The 23,651-nt window shown below is 50.5% G+C and overlaps 2 protein-coding genes across 2 annotated transcripts; one reads left to right on the forward strand and one right to left on the reverse strand.

The window, feature by feature from the left end:
* The first annotated feature begins 1,495 nt into the window (after positions 1-1,495).
* Positions 1,496-14,041, forward strand: GGN (gametogenetin). Its single transcript, XM_028742041.2, has 4 exons — positions 1,496-1,551; positions 3,979-6,455; positions 10,459-10,661; positions 11,860-14,041. Exons 2-4 carry the CDS (start codon positions 4,158-4,160, stop codon positions 11,990-11,992), a joined length of 2,634 nt encoding a protein of 877 aa, XP_028597874.2. The 5' UTR covers positions 1,496-1,551; positions 3,979-4,157; the 3' UTR covers positions 11,993-14,041.
* Positions 13,411-23,595, reverse strand: PSMD8 (proteasome 26S subunit, non-ATPase 8). Its single transcript, XM_028742040.2, has 7 exons — positions 23,372-23,595; positions 20,823-20,895; positions 19,720-19,822; positions 18,383-18,548; positions 15,749-15,849; positions 14,728-14,836; positions 13,411-14,069 (listed from the first exon to the last, which is right to left on the reverse strand). The coding sequence occupies exons 1-7, from the start codon at positions 23,543-23,545 to the stop codon at positions 13,932-13,934; spliced, it is 864 nt and encodes a 287-aa protein (XP_028597873.1). The 5' UTR covers positions 23,546-23,595; the 3' UTR covers positions 13,411-13,931.
* Between the last annotated feature and the right edge of the window lie 56 nt (positions 23,596-23,651).

Raw genomic sequence — 23,651 nt, forward strand, 5'->3', positions numbered from 1 at the left:
GTCCAACCATCTCGCCCTTGTCGTCCCCTTCTCCTTGTGCCCTCCATCTTTCCCAACATCAGGGTCTTTTCCAGGGGGTCTTCTCTTCTCATGAGGTGGCCAAAGTCTTGGAGCCTCAGCTTCAGGATCTGTCCTTCCAGTGAGCACTCAGGGCTGATTTCCTGCAGAATGGATTGGTTTGATCTTCTTGCAGTCCATGGGCCTCTCAAGAGTCTTCTCCAGCACCAGAATTCAAAAGCATCAATTCTTCGGCGATCAGCCTTCTTTATGGTCCAGCTCTCACTTCCCTACATCACTACTGGGAAAACCATACCTTTAACTATATGGACCTTTGTCGGCCAGGTGATGTCTCTGCTTTTTAAGATGCTGTCTAGGTTTGTCATTGCTTTTCTCCCAAGAAGCAGGCGTCTTTTAATTTCGTGACTGCTCGATCAATACTGATGCTGGGCTGGGGCTGATGGGAGCTGGCGTCTTTGGGGTGCCACGGGTTCCCTGTCTCAGCCGGCTTTGGGTCGCCTGGAAAATGCATTGCAATGTAGCCAACTTACCCAATTCACTTAAGCTATTTGTTTGGTTGTACAGCAAGGTGATTTTAATTGACCATTTGTTTAAATCGGGCCCAATGCATGCTTTGGGGGTTAACCTTGTGACTCAAGAGAGCAACAATCCCATGCAACAACAAGACCCATTTTGCATCCTCCTTGAATTGGTCTTGAATTGCCCAAGAAAGATGTAAAGGTATTTTTGTATGCCACAACCGCTGCTTGAATTTTAATAGCCAAGAAGTGGAAAACACAAGAACTACCAACTGTGGAAGAATGGCAGATGAAGATGATGGACTTTATGGAACTAGCTGACCTCACTGGAAGAATCCGCGACCAGAAAGAAGAGGAGCATGAAGAAGATTGGAAGAAATTTAAAGACTATTTGAATAAATATGGTAACATTAAAAATTAGAAGTTACCTGAAAGGACCAAATAGGCCTAGGATTAAATTAGGAGTTAATTAAATAAATTTAGATTTAGAATGTTAAGAAAAGTTAAGAAATCTGACTATAATTGGAATATTGTTTTTGAATAATGATATTGGAAAACTGCTACATTCAGTTACAAGGAAATTCAGATGGGAGGGACTAGAGGAAGTCAAGCGATATGTTTATGAGGTTGCAAGTTTAATTAATTAATCAATCAATTTGTATTGTTTGTGTTTGCTGTTACATTATATCTTTTGTTTTTATTCGCTTTATTTGTTTTATCTGTTTTTTTATTTATTTTTCAGTTGTTTTATAGTCTGTGTTATATTTGTATGAAACTCAATAAACATTATTGTTATTAAAAAAAAAAAAAGACCCATTTTGCAAAGCCGTGCTTGCAACACCCGCGCGCAATTACGCACAGGATCGGTGGGCGGGGCTTCGAGGCAGCATTCTTGGCAACCCCTCCCCCCCCGCGCAGGGGAAAAAAGGGGCGGAGCGTCCGTTATATCCGTTGCGGCTCCGCCCACTCGTTCCATTTCCCCAGCTCCGTCCGGGAGCAGCCACAAAGCCAGGCGGTGAGTGGGAGGGGCCGCAATTTGGAGGAGGGGCCTGAGGGGGAGGGGCCAGCCCTGAGAGGGTGGGGCAAACTTGGAAAGGGGTTTGGGTGGAGACGAGCACGTGGAGTACAGCTGAAGGCAGGGCGAAGGGCGAGTTGTGTTTCTGTTTGTTGATTTTACTCACTGAGTAGACATCCCGCAAGGGGGGGGGGGGGAGAGAAAAGCAAAATGCGCCCTTTTAAGCCTGTGATACAGTGAGAAGGGTTTCTGGAGGGATCAAAACCCACGGATCAAAGTGAAAAGGGAGCAAGTTCCAGTAAGGAAAGAGATCCGAAGAGGGGAGGCTTTTTTAAAAAAAATAAAAAACTCAGTAAGATCCACTGAGCGTAAATCCAAGGAGGAGAGGCATTTATATTTTTTAAAATCCATTAAGAAGTGATCCAAACGGGACAGCCCTTTATTAAAAACTCGGGTGAGCAAGTTCTAGGGAGGACAGATGGAAAGGAGTTGCAGGTTTTTTGTAACCCAGTGAGTAGCACCCAAAGTTTGAAGGTTAGCGAATGGGATCCAGTTGGAAAGGATCCAATCAAGACTCGTGCTGTCGTCGTCCCCCCCCCCCCCTTCTAAGAATGGGATCTAGTGTAGGATGGATCAGTGCTTAAGCAGGCCATTTTAACAAACTCACTGAGAAGAGGATTTATTTGGGATGGCTCAGTGCGCGTACCTGAGAAGACTACAAATTAACCAGGAGGCGGCTTGAATATGAACAGTTCCCCCAAGGCCCCGCCACTCTAGGCAGAAAACTCAGGTATCTAGGTGCTCCCAACCCCCCAAAAACCCCAGCAACACCCCCTTCCTTCTTTGTAAGCATTAAGCCTTATTCTGTTCCCCCTGCAGAGGAATTTAGGAAACTGCCTTATGCCAAAGTCAGGCCATTGGGTCTGCCTAGCTTATTACTGTCAACACTGGCAGGCAGCAGCACCCCCAGGATTTCGGGGAAGGGGTGTCTCTCAGCCCCACCTGGAGATGCTTCTGGGACCTGAATCTGGAACTTTCTTGTAGCTCTGGGAGAGCCCAGCTGGTAGAGCATGAGTCTCTTGGTCTCAGGGTTTGGGGTTTGAGCCCCACGTCAGGTGAAAGACCCCTGGACTCGTTGACCCCTGTGGTCCCTTCAAACCATTTTATGACTCTGTCTGCAGAGCAGATACTGCACCCCTGAGCCGATGGCCCGTTCCCCAAAAGAAAAGGATCTAGGAAGAGATGCAGTTCTCAGCCTGGAGGCCATTCTCATCTTCTGAGATGGCAGGTTGATGGCCCTTTTAACTGGCCCCGATCCTCTGCTTTTAAGCATCCGTCTGAAGCGCAGACACTTAGGAAGTGGGGCTTCTCGAGGGAGAAAGCGCATGGCAAGACCCCGTTAAAAGCACAGGAACCTGCGGCACTGAGCCACTTTAGATGGCCCCTCAAATAGTCTACTGCCCACCTAGCAGTTCGAAAGCACATCAAAGTGCTAGTAGATAAATAGGTACCACTCCGGCGGGAAGGTAAACGGCGTCTCCGTGTCCTGCTCTGGTTCGCCAGAAGCAGCTTAGTCATGCTGGCCACATGACTCAGAAGCTGTCTGCGGACAAATGCCGGCTCCCTCGGCCAGTAAAGCGAGATGAGCGCCGCAACCCCAGAGTCGGACACGACTGGACCTAATGGTCAGGGGTCCCTTTACCTTTTACAAATACCCTGCAGTTTGTTAAGGGTGCCGACTGTCGCTGTGAGTCCCCCATCCGCCTCAGAGAGTGGTTCACCTCATCCCAGGTAATTTGGGGAATCGTAGCTGCTTTAAAACAGGAAGTGACCAATGCGCAGAGGAGAACGCTACCATTGGCTACTGGTCACATGGCTGCGTTCTACCTCCAACTGTCAGGGCTGTTACACCTCTGAATACCAGTTGCTGGCAATGGCAAACTGGCCTGTGGCAGCGGATAGTCATGTGGTGTAGTGGTTCAGAGCGGTAGACTCGTAATCTGGGGAACCGGGTTCGCGTCTCCGCTCCTCCACATGCAGCTGCTGGGTGACCTTGGGCCAGTCACACTTCTCTGAAGTCTCTCAGCCTCACTCACCTCACAGATACAGATAGGTAGCCGTGTTGGTCTGCCATAGTCAAAACAAAAAAAATTCCTTCCAGTAGCACCTTAAAGACCAACTAAGCTAGTTCTTGGTATGAGCTTTCGTGTTCATGTATCTGAAGAAGTGTGCATGCACATGAAAGCTCACACCAATAACTAACTTAGTTGGTCTTTAAGGTGCTACTGGAAGGAATTTTTTTTGTTTTCACCTCACAGAGTGTTTGTTGTGGGGGAGGAAGGGAAAGGAGATTGTTAGCCGCTTTGAGACTCCTTCGGGTGGTGATAAAGCGGGATATCAAATCCAAACTCTTCTTTTTCTCTTCAGGGTGCTGGGCTGCCCACATGTTCTGCGCTCAGGCAAAATTGGGGCATCCTCCATGAACCTGCTCATGTGTCTCTGTGTCCATCACGCTCCTGGCATCACCTCCCCTAGCCACTGCCTCCTCCTCTTCCTCCTCCTCACGCTGGACTTTTTTATTATTATTCCTAGGATGACTGTATATAATGGGCAATGTCCAATCAGAAGTCACACAAGAATCAGAGACTGCCAAAGACGGGGAGGAGAAAGGCAACCCGGACAGGAGCAAGCCAGACCGGGGTGCAAGCGGCGCTAAGCATGAATTGGGGAGCCGCCCCCCGGGTCTCCAGGCCCCTGAGCAGAAAGCTACCAGTCAGCTGCTGAGCACCGAGCCAGGGGCAGGGGACAGGCCGGCGGGGGCTGCTGCGGAGATGGGGAAGAATCATTCCAAGAAATCGAAGCTGAAGCTCTCCTCCATGTGGGCGCAGAACACAGCCAGTGGCGGGATAAAGGAGGCCAGCCTCTGCGACAAGGACCCAGGGGCGGAGAAGCGGGGGCTGGCTTGCCTGAGCAGGGCGGACCTCCAGAGTAGGCCGAGCTCGGCGCCCGCCCCGCCAGAGGACCCCAAGGGGCCGAAAGCGTCTCTGAGGCCTCCCCCAGCGCTGCCCTCTGACCCCAGGGACTTGGGCGCCAAGCGAGCACCGGCAAAGGGGAAGGGTAAGCCAGAGAACGTGCCTCAGGCCAGGGGCATGGGCGGCCTCCTGCTACAGCCCAAGAAGCTGGTGGAGCTGGGCCCGGCTGCTGAGGCGCCCCCGGACGTGGCGGAAATGGAGGTCTGCTGGACCCAGCACATCAAAGCCAGCGCCAAGGAGCATTTTGAAAACAAGGGGCGGGTGCTGGAGTCGGCTCCCTCGGCCAAGAAGCAGCCAGCGGGCCCGGCGCACGGCGCCGAACCTCTGAGGGGGGCCGAGGATGTGGCGGTGGCCGCGGCGGCAGGGCCTTGGCCTCTGAATGAGAAAAGCGCCAGCCGCTCAGCTGTGTCCAGCTGTGTGGCTCCACCTGGAGGGAAGAAGGCTCTTCTGTCGTGGGGGTCTGGGCAGAAGGAGAAAGAGAGTCCCGGACAGCGGGACAGCGCCCCTGGCAGCGACGGAGACTCCCGGGGCCTGGCCCTTGCCTCCCAGTTGCCTGCGGATTGCTCTGAGACACCGGGCAGCCCCGGGGAGAAGGCCCAAGGCTCAGGGAGCGAGGCGAAGGCCGGGGCAAAGGGCGAGGCCCTGGGGGCAGAAGGGGTCAACTCGGAGACCATGCAGGAGCTGCTGGAGAAAGGCCTCAACTTCCTGTACAAAGTGACCATCCAGCCGGGGCAGTGGCCGCCCAGCATCAAGGCGGTCAAGCAAAAAGCGGGCGTCATTTCCTCCGGCATCTCCTACGCTGACGTCCTCAAGCAGTGCCCTCAGAAGAAGGCGCCCGCTGGCACTGCCCCGGCGCTGCCGAAAGCCCTGCACCACCTCACCGCGGCGGGCAAGAAGCTGCCGTCCTTCAAAGGGCTGGAGAGGAGCAACCCGGAGGACTTCTCCTCACTCAGCCAGCTGTTCCTGGAGCACTTCAAGAAGGTCACCCCCAAAGAGCCCGCTGCCCCCCACGCCCCCAGCCAGCAAGTGGTCACCTTCTTTGAGGAGCTGTCCACCGGCAACACCAAGCGGCCGGAGTGGCAAAGGCCCCGGCCGCCCACTCCCTACCCCCAGCGCCGCAAAGGGCAGGGCCGGAAGCTGCCCAAGTTTGGAACGGCCGTGTCCCAGGTCGTGGCCTTCCTGGGGAGCGACCCCAAGTGTGATTGGTTTGTTCACGACGACGGCCAGGTGTCTCTGGATGAAGCCGCGGCGGGAGCTGAAGACGGGGGCAAGGACTGCGACGACCCACCCAGCCCTGGTGAGAAAGGGGCCGAGGCGATGGGCTCCCCTCAGCCTGTTGTGGCTCTCTTGGCAGAGCACGAAGCACCCGGGGAGGCTGACGAGGCTGCCCAGAGGTCGCGGAGAAGGCTGCAGGGCCTGGAAGGGGTTGCCAAGGAAACGGGCCCAGCGAAACCACCGGCCTGTAATGCTGTCCGGGGCGGCCATTCTCCGCTGGCCGTTCCTCCGTTCCCCCAAAAGGAAGACCAGCCCCCGGCGTCCCTGCTAGGCCCAAGGCCTTGCTCTCCCGGGGAGGTGCTGGAGGCCCCCAGTCCAGCCGCCTCTGCCCGGTGCACCCCCGTGAGACTGATTCCCGACCAGAAGGTGCCGGCTGCGGCCCAGGCGAGGCCCAAGATCCGGAAACAAGGCCCGTCTGCCGCAAAGTCGAAAGAGAAACTCAAAACTTCAGGGCAGCCGAAAGTGAAAGCGCCCAAGGGGAAGGGGCAGAAGCAGTGGCCCCGAGGCTACGGGATGAGCTCCCTGCGGCTAGAGGGTGTCCCCCTCTTCCCGCCTTTCGAAAACGTCGCCAGGCCGTTTTATTTTGGCGAGCCTTTGGTGAGTCTCATGGATTTGGCTGCTCTTTGTTCGATTCATTGACGGCTGCTACCCACTCTCTTCATTCCTTCTTGCTGTTAATGACCTGTTATGGTTCTTTACATCCTTTCCAACCTGGTTTTGGGACAAGCAAGGCCTTGGGTACCTTGAGGCATTGGTCTTCAACTGGTGGGTCTGTTCCAAGGTGGGTTGCAATGGGAGCGCAACCACCATGCACATATATAGGGTAAAAGGTTAAGAAATGAGTCTCCAGAGGCATGTTTGGGTTGGAAATGGGTCCTGGGTCTGAAAAGGTTGAGGATGCCTGCCCAGGGGTGTGATATACTGGGTTGCCCCAGCCACTCTGGGCAGCTCCACCCCCCAAATAAAAACACAGCGAGACATCAAACATTAAAAGCTTCCCTAAACAGGACTGCCTTCAGATGCCTTCTAAAAGTCAGATAGTTGTTTATTTACTTACATCTGACGGGAAGGCGTTCCAGAAGGCGGGCGCCACCACCGAGAAGGCCCTCTGCCTGGCTCCCTGTAACCTCGCTTCTCACAGTAAGGCAACCACCAGAAGGCCCTCGGAGCTGAACCTCAGTGTCTGGGCTGAACATTGGGGGTGGAGATGCTCCTTCAGGTATATAGGGCCCGGCAGGAGTCCTTGTTAGGTCTATGAGGCATCTTTTCCCAAAACCAAACCCACCTGCCCCACACTGAACGTCATGTGACATTGCATGTGGGGCAGATAAAGGCATGGATGAGATCGGGAACCCCTTAGCACAGCGGTTCTCAACCTGTGGGTCCCCAGATGTTGTTGGGCTACAACTCCCATCATCCCTGGCCTCTGGCCTTGCTAGCTAGAGGTGATGGGAGCTGTAGTTCAACAATGTCTGGGGACCCACAGGTTGAGAAAGGCTGCCTTAGCAGAATGGGGCTGGCTCTAGGTCCTGATCCGTTGTTGGGCACTGGGAGGGAGCAGCTTCGAAGACCCAGACGGGCTTCAGAGGGGTTCTCTCACAGTGCCAGTCAGCTGATTGGCGGGGTGAGGAGCTGCCTTGAAAGCAATGTGTTCATAGCCGCTGCCAGCGCACGTTCAAAGGAGCTGGTTCTTGGTACCCATCAGTTGATGGGCACCAAAAAGAGCCCCATTGAAGATACCACCTGACCTCATAATGATGTCAGGTAGGGTTGCCAGCCCTCCAGGTCTGACCTGAAGTCTCCGGGTTTTCCTGGCCCCCTCCAGGGAGGAGGCAGGCAGAGGGCTTGAATCTCCAGGTGGGTGGGAGTGTCTTTAATAATAAAGAAGAATTATTAAGAAGACTGTGCATGTAGCTTGCATGCTTCAGCCCAGCTTCAAATTATAGCACAGACACTCTGTGGTGGAGTCTGACCTCCTCCACTCTCCCAATTAACCTCCATCTCCAGGGCTGGCTTGCCTGACATCACCAGGGGCCTTTCCCCATGACATCACCAGGTCTCAGATTTGGGCCGTGAAATCTCAGGGTCCGGAATGCTCCTGACCTGCGCTTTCAGTGCCATCGACCATGGTCTCCTGGAGTGGCTGAGTTGGGCATGGGTGGCACCACTTTGCGGTGGATCTTGTCCTACTTTGATGGTCGTTTTCAGAGAATGATTGATGATGATGATGATGATGATGATGATAATAATAATAATAATAATAATAATAATAATAATAATAATAATAAAAAAATAATATTTATACCCCACCCATCTGGCTGGGCTTCCCCAGCCACTCTGGGCGGCTTCCAACAAAACACTAAAATGCAATAACCTATTAAACATTCAAAGCTTCCCTAAACAGGGCTGCCTTCAGGTGTCTTCTAAAAGTCTGGTAGTTGTTGTTCTCTTTGACATCTGGTGGGAGGGCATGCCAGAGGGCGGGTGACACTACCAAAAAGGCCCTCTGCCTGGTTCCCTGTAACTTGGCTTCTCACAGGGAGGGAGCTGCCAGAAAGCCCTCGGAGCTGGACCTCAGTGTCCGGGCAGAATGATGGGGGTGGAGACGCTCCTTCAGGTATACAGGACTGAGGCCGTTTAGGGCTTTAAAGGTCAGCACCAACACTCTGAATCGTGCTTGGAAACGTACTGGGAGTCAATGCAGATCTCTCAGAACCGGTGTTATGTGGTCCTGGCGGGACTTTGAAGGACTTTGAACTTGGGTATCCATAGGGCCACTTTATTCCACATGAAGCTGGCCATCACCAGATCTCCCCTGAAGTATAGGTGGAGACGCTCCTTCAGATATACTGGACGCGCTCTTTGGCCCTATGGAGCCTTCAATGTGGGGCTCTTCAGGGTCCCATTTTAACCCCTATGCTGTTTAACATCTACAGTGGTGCCTCGCAAGACGAAATTAATCCGTTCTGTGAGTCTCTTCATCTTGCGGCTTTTTCGTCTTGCGAAGCATGGCTATTAGCGGCTATTAGCGGTTTAGCGGCTATTAACGGCTTAGCGGCTTAGCGGATATTAACGGCTTAGCGGCTTAAGAAAAAGGAAACAAACTCGCAAGAACTCGCAAGACGTTTCGTCTTGCGAAGCAAGCCCATAGGGAAATTTGTCTTGCGGAACGACTCAAAAAACGGAAAACCCTTTCGTCTAGCGAGTTTTTTGTCTTGCGAGGCATTCGTCTTGCGGGGCACCACTGTACACGAAACCACAGAGCTGGATTATCTGGAGTCTGTGGTCAGCAATATGCGGAAGACACACAGCTCCACTTTACACCTGCAGGTTTGGCAGTGGATGTGCTGGACCGTTGTCTTGCCTTGATAATGGCCTGGATGAGAGCCCAAAAACTGAAGCTCAATCCAGATAAGGCTGAGCATCTGTTAGTGGGAAGTTCCATAGACCGGACGGCTGGGAGGTTGCCTGCCCTTGATGGGGTTCCACTTCCTCTGAAGGACCTGGTAGCTTGGGGGATACTTCTGAATTTTTCGCTGTTGCCTGAATCTCAAGTGGTGTCAGTGGCGCAAAGTACCATCCATCAGCTTCGGCTGGTGGCCCAACTGTGCCCCTATCTGGACAGGGACTTCTGTCATCTCTGTTCTAGTAACCTCTAGGTAAGATTACTACAACGTGTTATATGTAAGGCTGCCTCTGAAGGTGGTTCGGAAACTTCAGCTGGTGCAGAATTCAGTGGCCAGGTTGATCACCGGAGCAAGACGGTTTGAGCATATTACACTGACCCTGGTCCGACCGCACTGGCTGCCGATTTGTTTCCAGTCCCAGTTCAAAGTGCTGTTTTTGACCTCTAAAGCCTTAAACAGTTCAGGACCACAAGACCTCAAGGACCAGCTCCCCTCATATGAAACTACCTGGACCCTGAGATCATCATGAGCCCCTTCTCCATGAGGGGTCTGGAGAGTGACAACATGAGAAAGGGCCTTTTCTGTGGTGGCTCCCCACTTGTGTGGAATGCTCTCCCTGACACCTTCGTTACATATCTTTAGGTGCCAGGCCTTGGGCTGATTGACACTCTATGGCCTTTTAACTGTGCCTGTTAGGAGCGGGGTTTTATTGATTTGTTTGCTTGCTTTTCGTATACAGTGGTGCCTCGCAAGACGAAATTAATCCGTTCCGCGAGTCTCTTCGTCTTGCGGTTTTTTCGTCTTGCGAAGCACGGCTATTAACGGCTTAGCGGCTTTAAGAAAAAGGAAACAAACTTGCAAGAACTCGCAAGACGTTTCGTCTTGCGAAGCAAGCCCATAGGGAAATTCGTCTTGCGGAACGACTCAAAAAACGGAAAACCCTTTCGTCTTGGGTCTAGCGAGTTTTTCGTCTTGCGAGGCATTCGTCTTGCGGGGCACCACTGTATTTTTGTTTTCGTGTTGTATTTTTTATGTTGTAAACCACCCTGTTATCTTCAGATGAAGAGTGGTATACGAATGTAAATCATCATCATCATCATCATCATCCAGACTGGACTTTCCAGTAAACTGTTTTGAGCGTAGGAAATATGATGTGGAAACGTTTTAAGCAAATAAAACCACTGTATGTCCAGGAAACGCCCCCTCCCCTGGAGAAACCCGCCAGCATTGACGAGGATGCAGCTTCCGCCCAGACTGGTCCAGACCCTGGCGGAGAGGCGAACGGATCCCCCCCGCACCACCACTGGCCGGCTTTCCAGGTGGCAGAATCATGTTCCAGGAAGTGCTACTGCAAACACCAGGAGCAGAGGAAACTGCCCCAGAACATCGTAACTTGGTGAGCAGGCTGAAGCCTCGAGTGCGAATCCCGAGCAGCTGGTCACAAAACAAACTTCGGGGGGCAGGGGGAGTTATTATTACTATTATTATTATTATTACTATTATTAGCATTAGCACCCTACATCTTTATCCCCAAAGGCTCCCAGACTGGCTTCCATATAGCCAATTAAAACAACAGTCCCCTGCCCCACAGTAAAAAAAACAAGGAGAAAGGGACAGGGAGGAAAGAGTGGGTGGAAATCCAACTCAGGCACCAATCATTAAAGAGGCACTTGCATGCTGCAAATGCTCTTAACTGTCGTGGCTGCTCCTGAAGTATCTTGGGAACTGTAGTTTGAGGAGGGTGCTAAGAATTGTTGGATTCCCATTGCCCTCCAAAGACTACAGTTCCCATGATTCCCTGGAAAGTCAGAATGACCCAAACCAGCTTTTTAGTGTGTGGTGTAGCTATGCCTGGAACATAATAATAATAATAGTAGTAGTAATAAAATAATTTTTTATTTATACCCTGCCCATCTGGCTGGGTTTCCCCAGCCACTCTGGGCAGCTTCCAGCAGAATGTTAAAGTACAATGATTCATCAAATATTAAAAGCTGTTCCCTAAACAGATGTCTTCTAAATAGTTGTTTATTTCCTTGATATCTAGTGGGAGGACGTTCCACAGGGCGGGCGCCACTACCGAGAAGGCCCTCTGCCTGGTTCCCTGTAGCGTTGCTTCTCGCAATGAGGGAACCGCCAGAAGGTCCTCGGAGCTAGACTTCAGTGTCTGGGCTGAACGATGGGGGTGGAGACGCTCCTTCAGGTATACTGGGCCGAGGCTGTTTAGTTGAGAGCGATAAGCTGTGTGCTAAAAAGGCCAGTTGTCTCCTGACCCAGATTATCCCGTGCAGTCCTAACTAGCATGCCACACCCAGGCAGGAGGGGCTGCAGAACTCTGTTTCTCAAAGGCAGAGACTAGCTGTGCTGGCTGTGCCTGATGGGAACTGAACATCCCAAGTACTAAAGGTTTTTATTCTCGCATGTAAATTTCTTGTTGTTTAGTCGTGTCCGACTCTAATCCGTTGAGGCTCATCCTGGGTATTCTTTGACCAGCTGCCCTTTCGCAGTTGCATTTCAATCAAGCCATTGTAAGAGGCCTAACTCTGCAAAGCTCCACCCTGCTCACCTATGCTTCTGCTCTCCTCCCCGTTTTACAGGCTCAATCCTTCCACCAACCACCTGACCGAACCGCCCTGGGTCGCCACCGCCATGCTGGCCGTCTCGCTTGTTGCCGGGACCAAGTTCTGCCTGGACTCTTACGAACAGCAGCACATTGCCAATGAGGACTGAACCCCCTTCCCCAGGCTTCTGCAAAAAATAAACCCTGTACATCACACCAGCTTGGCCTGTGGCTTCGTTTCGTGCGGCGGGGGTCCCTGCAGTCTGCCGGGACTTCTCCTCGAGAACTGAAATTGGAATCAAACGGGTTTCCAGTTCTGCAGATGGGTTTGGAAACGGGCCACTTTAGAGCTCTGGGGATTGTCGGGTAGATAGCACCTGTGCGTACGAGCCCAGCAGAGGCAGCGAAAGTCATATGGCTGGCATACAAGAGAGACCAGAAAGAATGGGGATCTCTGTCCATTACTGTGCCCAGGCAAGAGGATGACAAGTCCCTATGAATCACCTCTGGAACTCCATGGGCTGCCAGCCCTGTGGATTCTATTGGTTCTCCTGGAACTGTTAGTAGCTGCAGGGAGTTCTGGGCCAACTATGAGAAGTACCAGAGGTGGCCTTCAAGGTGTTGTTGTGACTCCCATCTTCCCTGCCCACTGGTCCTGGTGGCTGGGGCTTTTAGGAGCTGGAGGTCAACAAAATTTGGAGGGTCTCCCACTCCTCATATATGCCAACAATCTGGTCAGTGTGGATGTCCCAAGGTGGGCTGTCCTAACTTTTTGATATCAGTGTGGGTGCTCAGGGATTCACTGGTACGTGTAAGGTTGTACCCAGGGCAGGTCAAAAGCACAAGCTTTTCTGATGGTCCACACAGCTCATGCTGGCAGGCCACACCTGCTAAGGCCGGCTATAAAGCAGTGTTTCCCCAACTTGGGTCTCCAGCTGCTTTTGGACTACAATTCCCATCGTTCCTGACCACTGGTCCTGCTCGTTAGGGATGATGGGAGTTGTAATCCAAAAACAGCTGGAGAGCCAAGTTTGGGAAACACTGCTATAAAGTGAGAATAACCTAACAGGTGTTGTCTGTTGCTATTCAGCCTCTTTTGCCTCTACTGAGCCTGTGGAAACGTGTGATTACTGAGGACACACCAGCCAGGACAGCAGTATAAGGGCAAGTTAAGGCTCATCTCAGTAACTTGATTCCTAAGTGTGCATGTGTGCCTCACTGTTAAAACTTTTTTTTTAATCAGTTGACAACTGTAATGCGCCAAAGCAGCATTTAGTAGTCCAGTTCTGATGTACTGCTGGCACCCTGCTCAACAAAGTCACAGGGATCATTCTATTGTAATGCTAAACAACAAGCTTGCTCTTCCCTTCTCCAGCATTTCTGCAGGGAAATCTAGAACATTTTGTTCAGACAAAATGGACAAACCCCTGCTTAGCTTAAAATGGAAGTGGTTGTGTGGCCGTGGAAACTTATACCTGAAACTAACTATTAAACTATGGTTTTGCTTCACGTCTTGGTTGGGTCCGACTATCTAAGCCTTCCCGCATTAATAGCTTTCAAGTGCACTTATGACACTTGGGAAACTGCATTTGTAGAAGAAACTGTGTTTATTTAACCTAAGTGGCTTGCACCGAAAGGCGACAGCAAGTTACCAAATAAAAACCAAAACCAAAAGTCAGATCGCAATTCTGGGAGGCCAGTTTAACCCTGCGCTGACCAGAAAGCAGAGAAAAGTATCTGTTTCCAGTGCAACCAGTTCCTGGCATTAATTTTGAACAATTAGCAAATGACAGGCTGGTCTATGATGCAAGGGAAGTGGGGGAGGAAATAATATAGGCTATTTCCACCCCTCTGAGGCCAGAAAAGGCCATGAATCACCAGACCCCCTCCCTTTCACATCCAGAACATCTCTCCACCTAGGACCAAGGAACCATGTAACTGTTAATGACACAGGGATAGGCACAATTTTTACTCTGGCATCCCAGGAGAAAAAGATGGGGCGAAAGAGCCCCCGCCCTTCCTATATAAGCAAATTGACTGCCCACTGTATGGGAACTGGATTACAAATACTAAATTGGGGAGGGTAACCCACAGTCCCAGCCCATGGGACTAGACGATCATCTCCAGCTGCCGGGCATATTCGATAACTTGTTTGGCTAGCTCTGTCGAAGGGATGGTGGCATCTTCCGGCTTCTGCTGCTGGCCTGTGAAACAGTAGTGGCTGTTTGGGCCTAGAACCCAGCCTCGCTGTAAAAGGGCAAGGAGACATTATATGAGATTCTTTGTTTTTTTAAACAATGCTACAAAACCATGAACACTGAGGCTTGTTTCTCCAGCAAAGGTCCCTCCCTCATCTTGGCCTTGTAGGAGAGCTGAGAATAGTGCCAATATATTTCACATCTGGCAACCAACCCTTGGGTTTCAGATAGTACACGGGTAAAAGTAAAGGGACCCCTGACCATTAGGTCCAGTCGTGACCGATTCTGGGGTTGCGGTGCTCATCTCGCTTTATTGGCCGAGGGAGCCGGCGTAGAGCTTCCGGGTCATGTGGCCAGCATGACTAAGCCACTTCTGGCGAACCAGAGCAGCGCACGGAAATGCCGTTTACCTTCCCGCCAGAGCAGTACCTACTTATCTACTTGCACTTGGACGTGCTTTCGAACTGCTAGGTTGGCAGGAGCAGGGACCGAGCAACGGGAGCTCACCCCGTCGCGGGGATTCAAACCGCCAACCTTCTGATCGGCAAGTCCTAGGCTCTGTGGTTTAACCCACAGCACCACCCGCGTCCCTTAGGTAGAGGAGTATAAAAAGCCTGGTACACAAATTTCCACGCTCCTCCAGTGGCTAATTTACCAGAAGTAATGTATTTAACGTTAACTCTGGAAGTCTGTACTCAAATTCTCACCTTCTTGGCATAGTCTGTCATCTTCTTGGGGGTGAAGAAGAGCATGCGAGTGGCCTCATTGAACAGGATCTTCTCATAGGCCTTCTCAATGCAGCTGGCAATTTCATCCCTGGGGTGGGAGGGGAAAAACGGAACACAAGCAGGTCACCCAGAATTCTTGGCACACAACTCGGCTGCTGCTAAGCAGGGTTAATAATAATAATAATAATAATAATAATAATAATAATAATAATAATAATATATATCCCGCCCTCCCCAGCCGAAGCCAGGCTCAGAGCGGCTAACAACAATAAAAGTAACACAGTTTACATAAGATCACAATTAATTAATTGAAATCCATTCTAAAATCAATTCATTCTAAAATCAATTCAGAATCAAATTAATGGCAACCATTGGGCTAGAGTTCTGAGAGGATTACCGAAGGAGAGAGGGGGTCAGACTGTGCCTTGGCCAAAGGCCTGGTGGAACAGCTCTGTCTTGCAGGCCCTGTGGAAAGATGTCAAGTCCCGCAGGGCCCTAGTCTCTTGTGGCAGAGTGTTCCACCAGATCGGGGCCACTGCCAAAAAAAGCCCTGGCTGAGGCCAGCCTAACCCCCCTGTGGCCCGGGATCTTAAGCTCCACTGATGTCAAGAGGAGACGTAGGGAGGTGCTGAATTCTCTCCCACTGAGACTGATGGGGGATTTCAAGGTGCTTAAGATATGGCTGGGCTGTGAGGTTACAGGGTCTATAGGGTTTAAAGCACATCACATATACTCAGTAATCCTCAGAACTGCTGTGTTGGTCTGTATTAACTACCATATTCCACAAAGGGATGGGATGGTGTCACAGACACAACCAGGTGGGAACTAGGCAAGTTTCTCAGGCTTTTGATAGGGGGTGCTTTTTCGAGGAATACCAATGGCAAATATACTTCATTCTCAACTCCTGGTGTGGACAAGAGGAAATATCACCTGCCCTTGCAGGAGACCTTACCCCATGTTTATAAAATGAGTCTGAGAGAGCTAAGAGAGCGTGACCCACCTGACAGTGTCCAACAGGATGTCGATGAAGAAAGCATAACTCTCTGCTGGGATGTTGCCTTTTGCCAGAAAGACTTTATTGTAACTCCCTTCCATTAGATACTAAGGCAGGAGGAAAGAGGAAGAGTATCACAGAGATAAACAATTTATTAGTCATCTTTTCAAGGTAGCTGACCAAGGCCACGTACAACTGATAATGTAGCAATCAATACACAATAGAAAGAAGGGTGTGGTCACTGAAAATTTTGGAACAGCATGTTGTCTTAAGGTTTTATCCAGTGTTTGAAACTCAGATAGCCACCAAATGGCTCCTTAAACTAGGGTTACAGTCACCAAAACGGTGACTAGTGACTAGTTGCCATTTTGGGGCCAGACGTCTGGAAAGTCCTATTTTTAAATATGACTTTTTGGTTCCTGAAATTTGTTCTGATTGTGCAGATAAAGTATCACGGATAGAATTCTACAGGATGTGTTGTTAAGTGTGTGAAAAGAGTCACGATCCAAGGATCCCCAGGCATGCACCTCCGGATGGTGGAGATGTCTGGCCCCTGGGCATCTTCACCTGGTCGCAAAGGCCCATTAAAAAGGGACCCCTGACCATTAGGTCCAGTCGTGGCCGACTCTGGGATTGCGGCGCTCATCTCGCTTTATTGGCCAAGGGAGCCGGCGTACAGCTTCTGGGTCATGTGGCCAGCATGACTAAGCCGCTTCTGGCGAAACAGAGCAGCACACGGAAACGCCATTTACCTTCCCGCCGGAGCGGTACCTACTTATCTACTTGCACTTGGACGTGCTTTCGAACTGCTAGGTTGGCAGGAGCAGGGACCGAGCTACGAGAGCTCACCCCGTCGTGGGGATTAGAACCGCCGACCTTCTGATCGGCAAGTCCTAGGCTCTGTGGTTTAACCCACAGCGCCACCCGCGTCCCTAAAGGCCCAATAGCCAGGTGCAAAATGTCCCTGGCGAATTTCCAATGCTGGTTTTATCCAATTATTAACGTATTGCATTAGTTTTTGTTGTGTTATGTCTGGAACTCCCTCATACAACTCCTCCAAAGCAGCAACCCTCTCCTCACCTTCAACTCTTCCCTTTCCAGGATCCAACCCACCTTTTCTATTAACCCTTTGGCACACCGCTTAGGGAGAATATGCCATTATTTCAGTTACACACACTGCTTTAGAATGGGTGGCCTAGGCCCCCCGCTATCTCAGGAAAACCTTCTCCTCCCATACAAGGCTTCTTCCCACAGTGGGTTTTTAAGGTCCACGAACAAGGCTTGCTATTTTGGAAAGCCAAGATTGGTTTCCACAAGAAGCAGCCTTTTCAGACATAACGCTCTTGCGAGGACTGCAGTTTAGCCTTGTTTCATAGAGCACAGAATTATAGGAAGGCGCCTCATACCAAGTTGGAGCATTGCCCCGTCTTGCTCAGCACAGCCAACACTGACTGGCAGTGGTCTACAGGGCTTCCAAGAACGAGTTGATTGAACCTGGGACCCTTTGCATGAAAGGAAAGTGCTCCTCCTACTAAGCTAAAACCTTCCCAGAAACAAGCAGAGTTTTCAAATGCAACTGGAAAGTGCTTTTGCGCTGTTTTATTGCTGCATTAGAAAATTGCTATATTTCATTGCTTACCTGGGGGAGGTAGGGGGCACAAAATAACTAAATACACTGGTACCTCTAGTTGTGAATGGGATCCCTTCTGGAGCCCCGTTCGCAACATGAGCAGAATGCGACCCGCGTTTGCAGGTCGCAATTCGCTGCTTCTGCGCATGACGTCATTTTGCGCGTCTGCGCATGCAGCGAAACCTGGAAGTAACCCTTTCTGGTACTTCCGGGTTGCCGTGAGACACAATCTGAAAACACGCAACCTGAAGCAAACGAGGTATGATTCATGAGCTTCTCAAAAGGCATGGAGAGAGATGTCCACTTAGTAAATCAACAGATCACAGCTCCTTCTCCTGGATGCTGCAGAAAGTCCACATATTTGCTTGCCATGGAGAAAGTGTCTCTCCACCCCGCGGTGAGCATGAAAAGCCCTGCCCTTCTAAGCTAGGAGTTAGTGAGGAGAGCACAGGATTGTCATTGCAGCAAGAGTACCTGTGAAGTGCAGCCTAACAGGGACACGCTCCCACTTTCCCTCTGAGCTCAGAGAGAATCCTTCATGACCATGTTTAGCCTGGAGAAGAGGAGGTTAAGGGGTGATAGGATAGCCATGTTCAAATATATAAAAGGATGTCATATAGAGGAGGGAGAAAGGTTGTTTTCTGCTGCTTCAGAGAAGCGGACACGGAGCAATGGATCCAAACTACAAGAAAGAAGATTCCACCTAAACATTAGGAAGAACTTCCTGACAGTAAGAGCTGTTCGACAGTGGAATTTGCTGCCAAGGAGTGTGGTGGAGTCTCCTTCTTTGGAGGTCTTTAAGCAGAGGCTTGACAACCATATGTCAGGAGTGCTCTGATGGTGTTTCCTGCTTGGCAGGGGGTTGGACTCGATGGCCCTTGTAATCCATTCCAACTCTATGATGCTATGACTGTATACCTCCTCTCTACCCAATTAAGGGCACTTTGCTAGTTAAGCACCTATTCACAGGGCCTGGGAAGGAGAAAAGCAAGGAGAAGGAGAGGCGTCACCTGCTCCAGAGATACAGGGTGCTTGATGTAGACGTTGGTCTGAATGTCCTTGGCTGGCAGCCTTTCAAGCTCAGTGTGGAACTCTGCGACACGGTTCTGAGACAGCAGGAAGAGAAGGTTCAAGCCCAGTAGCTGATGCTTGTAGGCTGACTCCGGTAACTCATCTCTGAGGAGGGAAGAGAGAGATGCTGAATTGGTGTTACGGAGTGCTTTAGCCAGAAACACCCAAAAAGGCACAGGAGCAATAGATCATTTGAGCCAAATGATCATTTGAGCGATGTTTGCAGACTGGGAACAGTTATGGACCACCGGTATAAAGTTCACGGCATGTAATGCCTTAAGAGAGAATATTATGAAAATGATTTACAGGTGGTACATGACCCCAGTCAAGCTTGCAAAAATTTATCATTTGCCCAATAATAAATGCTGGAAATGTAATGAAACTGAAGGTACCTTTTATCACCTTTGGTGGACGTGCCCGAGGATTAAGGCCTTCTGGGAAATGATTTATAATGAAATAAAGAAGGTACTTAAATGTACCTTTCACAAGAAACCAGAGGCCTTTCTCCTGGGCATGGTCGGCCAATTGGTGTCAAAAAGAGATAGGACGTTTTTTATGTATGCTACTACAGCAGCAAGGGTTCTTATAGCAAAGTATTGGAAGACACAAGAACTACCCACATTGGAAGAATGGCAGACGAAGGTGATTGACTACATGGGACTGGCCGAGATGACAGGCAGAATCCGCGACCAGGGAAAAGAGACGGTGGAGAATGATTGGAAGAATTTTAAAATGTATCTTAAGAATTGTTGTAAAATTAATGAGTGCTAAAATGTCAAGGGTACAGGAAAAAGAGGATTACAGCTGTAAACGACTTTTATGTAAGAGAGAAGGAGGTAAAAAATGAGTAATCAGTTAAATTAAGTGAGGACCTGCGGAAGAAATGCTGAAACAGGGATGCAGAAAGGGGAGGTATGGGGAAGTTGGAGAAGTAAGATTTATGAAAAGAAGGTTTTGAAATTATACGTGTTTATGTGTTTGTTTGTTTGTGTATTGTGTATTGTATTGTCTTTATTATGTGTTGGAAAATTAATATATATATATATATATATATATATATATATATATATATATAAAGGAATGATTTTGCCTCTTCTGCTGCCCCACCTCATGGTGCTCCCACCCCCTGCACATCAGAGGAATTATGGGGTTTTTGTTTCGTTGAGGAAAAATTATTTTTAAAAAATTCCTGAAAAACATCAAAGCTGGGTTTGGGGATTAAAAACCCTGATGAGTAAAACAATTATCTGAAAGGCTTGAAGGCAGGAATACTTACTTGTAATCAAAATAGTAGCACTTCAGCTGGGCCATGTACCTCTCAAAAGATGGGATGTCTTTCTTCAGGATACTCCACTGTGCTCCGATTTCTAGAATATCTCCTTGCGGGGCAAGAAGGGAAATGAGGGGCAGAGCATTAGCAACAACAATCAGAGGAGTTGCAATGTTAGAGCAGGGCAAGCTGATCAAGCTGGTATCTTGCCTCCAAGGCTGGCGAAGATTACTAACAGATTTCTAACAGTAAGAGCTGTTTGACAGTGGAATTGATTTCCTTGAGAGGCTGTGGACTTTTCTTCCTTCGGAGGTTTTTAAGCAGATGTTGGATGGCCATCTGTCATAGATGCTTTAGTCGAGATTCCTACATTGCAGGGGGCTGGACTAGACGACGCTCTGGGTCCCTTCCAACTCTATGATTCTAGGTGGCTCATATAAGAACTGGGAGGGAAGCCTACAACATCTTTACTCCACCAGCACCTCCTGCATCTGCCACCAGGCCCAGGGGCTGTGAGAGACAGCAACAGCAGCAGCAGCAGCAGCAGCAGCCATGCAGTGAGGAAGTTCTGGCCTGTATGGGACTAATATTTTGCTGCTTCAGTTGTTGGTTCTAAGGCAGGAGACTCAGCGACAGAATGGCATTTGTGGGACCATCAGGGGACAAGGGGAGAAAGCTAATATACACCTTTGCCCCCCTGCTGTAGTGACCCCTGTATCATTGTCCATTTTGTCATGTTTAAAACATATTGTAAACTTCAGTTAGTGGGTGAGGTACAAAAACTCCCAAATAAACAAATAATATGAGGCAGAGCTTAAAACACAACAAACCAACAAATAATGGTACATAGAGAAGGGAAAAGTTTCATCAAGTTTCTTGCTCTTTTCCTTGCCCACAGTGTGATTTTGTCACTTTCTCCCAAGCCTGAGGGACAGGTGAAGATGCATTCTTTAAATTATCATCAGCAACAAGGACAGTGGCTGTTCTTGAGAACAGAGACTGTGTTGGCAGCCAAACGGCAAACTTTTGAGGGATGAATTTGCCTCACAGATTTCTCTCTATGTTAGGAGATTCCTATCAACCTTGTGCATGGGTCGGATTATACTCACTTGCCAAGATAAGCTGCTGTTTAGTCAGTTTTGTGCCTGTTGTGGGCAGAAAGTTGAGTTCAAGCAGAGCTAACTGGAACAGAGCAGAGAGAGAGAGAGAGAGATAGGTTACTGCTGGGGCTGAAGAGAGCTCTAACACCTGGAGGACACAGGGTTGGCAAAGCCTGGTTTAGAGCTATTGCAGTCTGACTTAACATCTTACTATTGATGGCTGGTGGCTTGAAAAAATGAAGAATTGGACAAATTTGGAGAGCCGGTAGCTGTCAACGGGTGTATTCCAACCTTAGAAGCTTCATCATCATAATAATAGTTATTCCCTGCCCATCTGGCTGAGTTTCCCCAGTCACTCTAGTACCAGAGAGGCCGCAATCCTTCAAAAGTTGTTAAGACTCCAGTTCTCATCAGCCCCAGAAACCATGGCTGATGGGAAAGGATTAAAAAAGGTAAAGGTACCCCTGCCCGTACGCGCCAGTCTTGCCAGACTCTAGGGTTGTGCGCCCATCTCACTCAAGAGGCCGAGGGCCAGCGCTGTCCGGAGACACTTCTGGGTCACGTGGCCAGCGTGACATCGCTGCTCTGGCGAGCCAGAGCTACACACGGAAACGCCGTTTACCTTCCCGCCAGTAAGCGGTCCCTATTTATCTACTTGCACTTGGAGGTGCTTTCGAACTGCTAGGTTGGCAGGCGCTGGGACCGAGCAACGGGAGCGCACCCCGCCACGGGGATTCGAACCGCCGACCTTTCGGTTGGCAAGTCCTAGGCGCTGAGGCTTTAACCCACAGCGCCACCCGCGTCCCTGGGAAAGGATTAGGCACCAGGAAAAAGCTTTATAATCAGGTCTTTGGCATTTAACTATCTGTGGCCTTTCTAGAAGTGGCTGGAATGTTTTTAGTGTATTTCTTTCTGTCTTGGTTTTAATGCACCTATGTGGGTTTTTATGGTATGTTTGCTTATCTGTCTGTAAGTCACTTTGGGTTATCCTGGGCAAGATAAAGTGACTAACAAATTCAATACATAATAATAATAATAATAATAATAATGGGATGATGGCAGTTGAAGTCCAAAACCAACAACTGCAGGCTCTCGCCTTTCCCAACCCTGCTGTGTACCCTTGTTATATGATGCTTTTGGGATAGTGCATGAACGCTGTGTGTAGCCGTCAGCTTTCAGATTTGAAAATAAGGGATCAGCAGCCTCGAAAATAAGGGATCAGCAGCCTCACCTGTCCTGGGGACAGTCTACGGGATATCTAACAATCCGGGATAGCAGCAGGAAGTGGTGCTGGAATAAGGGAATCTCCCGCAGAAAAAGGGAAGGTTGACAGCTATGATGCTGTGCCTAATTGTTTTGTTTGAAATCTCCATTGAGGCAGCTGGCTGGCTGCAGCTGGAGACCGGATGCTGTTAAGGACTGCCTCAATCACGGCAAGTCTCAGCGACCTGACTCAGCCGAAAGAGAGAGAGAGGCTCGTAAACAGGTTTGCAGCTCAGGCAAAAACATCTCCGCTGAGTCACTGGCCTCCTCTTCCGGCAGCAAAGGAGCCCGGCACCCAGCTTGCCGGGACAGAGCCACCTCAAACAGGGGCGCAGGAAACTGCCCAATGTAGAATGAGGTCCTCTGCTCCATCTAGTTCAGTATAGTGGTACCTCATGTTATATATGCTTCAGGTTACATACGCTTCAGGTTACAGACTCCGCTAACCCAGAAACAGTGCTTCAGGTTAAGAACTTTGCTTCAGGATGAGAACAGAAATCGTGCTCCGGCAGAGCAGCAGCAGCAGGCCCCATTAGCTAAAGTGGTGCTTCAGGTTAAGAACAGTTTCAGGTTAAGAACGGACCTGGGGAACGAATTAAGTACTTAACCCGAGGTACCACTGTACTGCAGCGGTCAGGCACACAGTCTTTCCCACTGGAGACATGCGGGGGCCAAGGAGATCCGGGCTAAGCATCAGGAAGAACTTCCTGACAGTAGGAGCTGTACCACAAGGGCTGGTGGGCTCTCCTTCCTTGGGAGGATCTTAAGCAGTCACGGGGATTCTTGCATTGCAGGGGGTTGGACTGGATGACCCTGGGGGTCCCTTCCAACCCCACGATTCTGTCATTCTAATGCACAATATTTAGGGATGGGTGATCGCCCTCTCTTTCCCCTATTTCACGCCCCGGTCCCCGCTTTTCACCCCTCCATGCAAACCACTCGCTCTCCCTGCCTCCCACACGCGGGTTTCAGCCCGACCTTCTCGCGGAACAAAGGCTTCCCCTTCCTCGCCCCTTTCCCCAGCGCCTGCTTCCACTAAGAACCTCACTGTAAATGGCAGTCTCCCCCCGTCCCCGCTTTCCCTGCAGCCCTCGAGACGGCACCCCAGCCACCCCCACCCGGGGTCCCTCTTCCCTTCCTTCCCTCCCGCGTCTCCCCTCTATCGCCCCTTTTCCACCTCGAGGGCGGTTTCTAGTGGCGCCGCCCTCGGCGGGGCTGTTTCCAGGCTCCCCCCCCCACCGCGACGGTTTCTCGGGCCCCCTGCCCGTTTCAAGCGCCCCCGCCGGCCCCCTTGCCTTGAGGCGGCCCAGCAGGTCTCCGCACTTGCTCAGGCTGAGGTTCTTGCGGTTCCACTCGGCCCTCAGCTGCTCGTACATGCCCGCCGCCTCCTTCAGCCCCGCGGCGCCCGCGTCCGCCCCGTTCAGCACCGGCCCTCCGGCCGCCGCCATCACAGTCACTCCCGCTGCCATGAATCGGCAGCCGGCTGAGGAGGAGGGGAAGGAGCCGCGGCAGCAGCTGTCACAAAAGCCCAGCGCGACGTCCTCGCTTGGCGGCCGCCCGCGCGGTCTCCACGGC

Source organism: Podarcis muralis, chromosome 7 (genome assembly GCF_964188315.1).
Source record: "Podarcis muralis chromosome 7, rPodMur119.hap1.1, whole genome shotgun sequence".
Lineage (NCBI taxonomy): Eukaryota > Metazoa > Chordata > Lepidosauria > Squamata > Lacertidae > Podarcis > Podarcis muralis.

What these genes read in the sequence shown, in the direction of transcription:
- GGN (XM_028742041.2), top strand. Translation starts at nt 4,158, where the DNA reads ATGGGCAATGTCCAATCAGAAGTCACACAAGAATCAGAGACTGCCAAA. An exon ending in TTTATTTTGGCGAGCCTTTG is followed by an intron (nt 6,456 to 10,458) that starts GTGAGTCTCATG and finishes CTGTATGTCCAG; the next exon opens with GAAACGCCCCCTCCCCTGGA. An exon ending in CCCCAGAACATCGTAACTTG is followed by an intron (nt 10,662 to 11,859) that starts GTGAGCAGGCTG and finishes CCCGTTTTACAG; the next exon opens with GCTCAATCCTTCCACCAACC.
- PSMD8 (XM_028742040.2), bottom strand. Translation starts at nt 23,545, where the DNA reads ATGGCAGCGGGAGTGACTGTGATGGCGGCGGCCGGAGGGCCGGTGCTG. An exon ending in ACCTGCTGGGCCGCCTCAAG is followed by an intron (nt 20,896 to 23,371) that starts GCAAGGGGGCCG and finishes GCTCTGTTCCAG; the next exon opens with TTAGCTCTGCTTGAACTCAA. An exon ending in ACAGCAGCTTATCTTGGCAA is followed by an intron (nt 19,823 to 20,822) that starts GTGAGTATAATC and finishes TTGCCCCGCAAG; the next exon opens with GAGATATTCTAGAAATCGGA.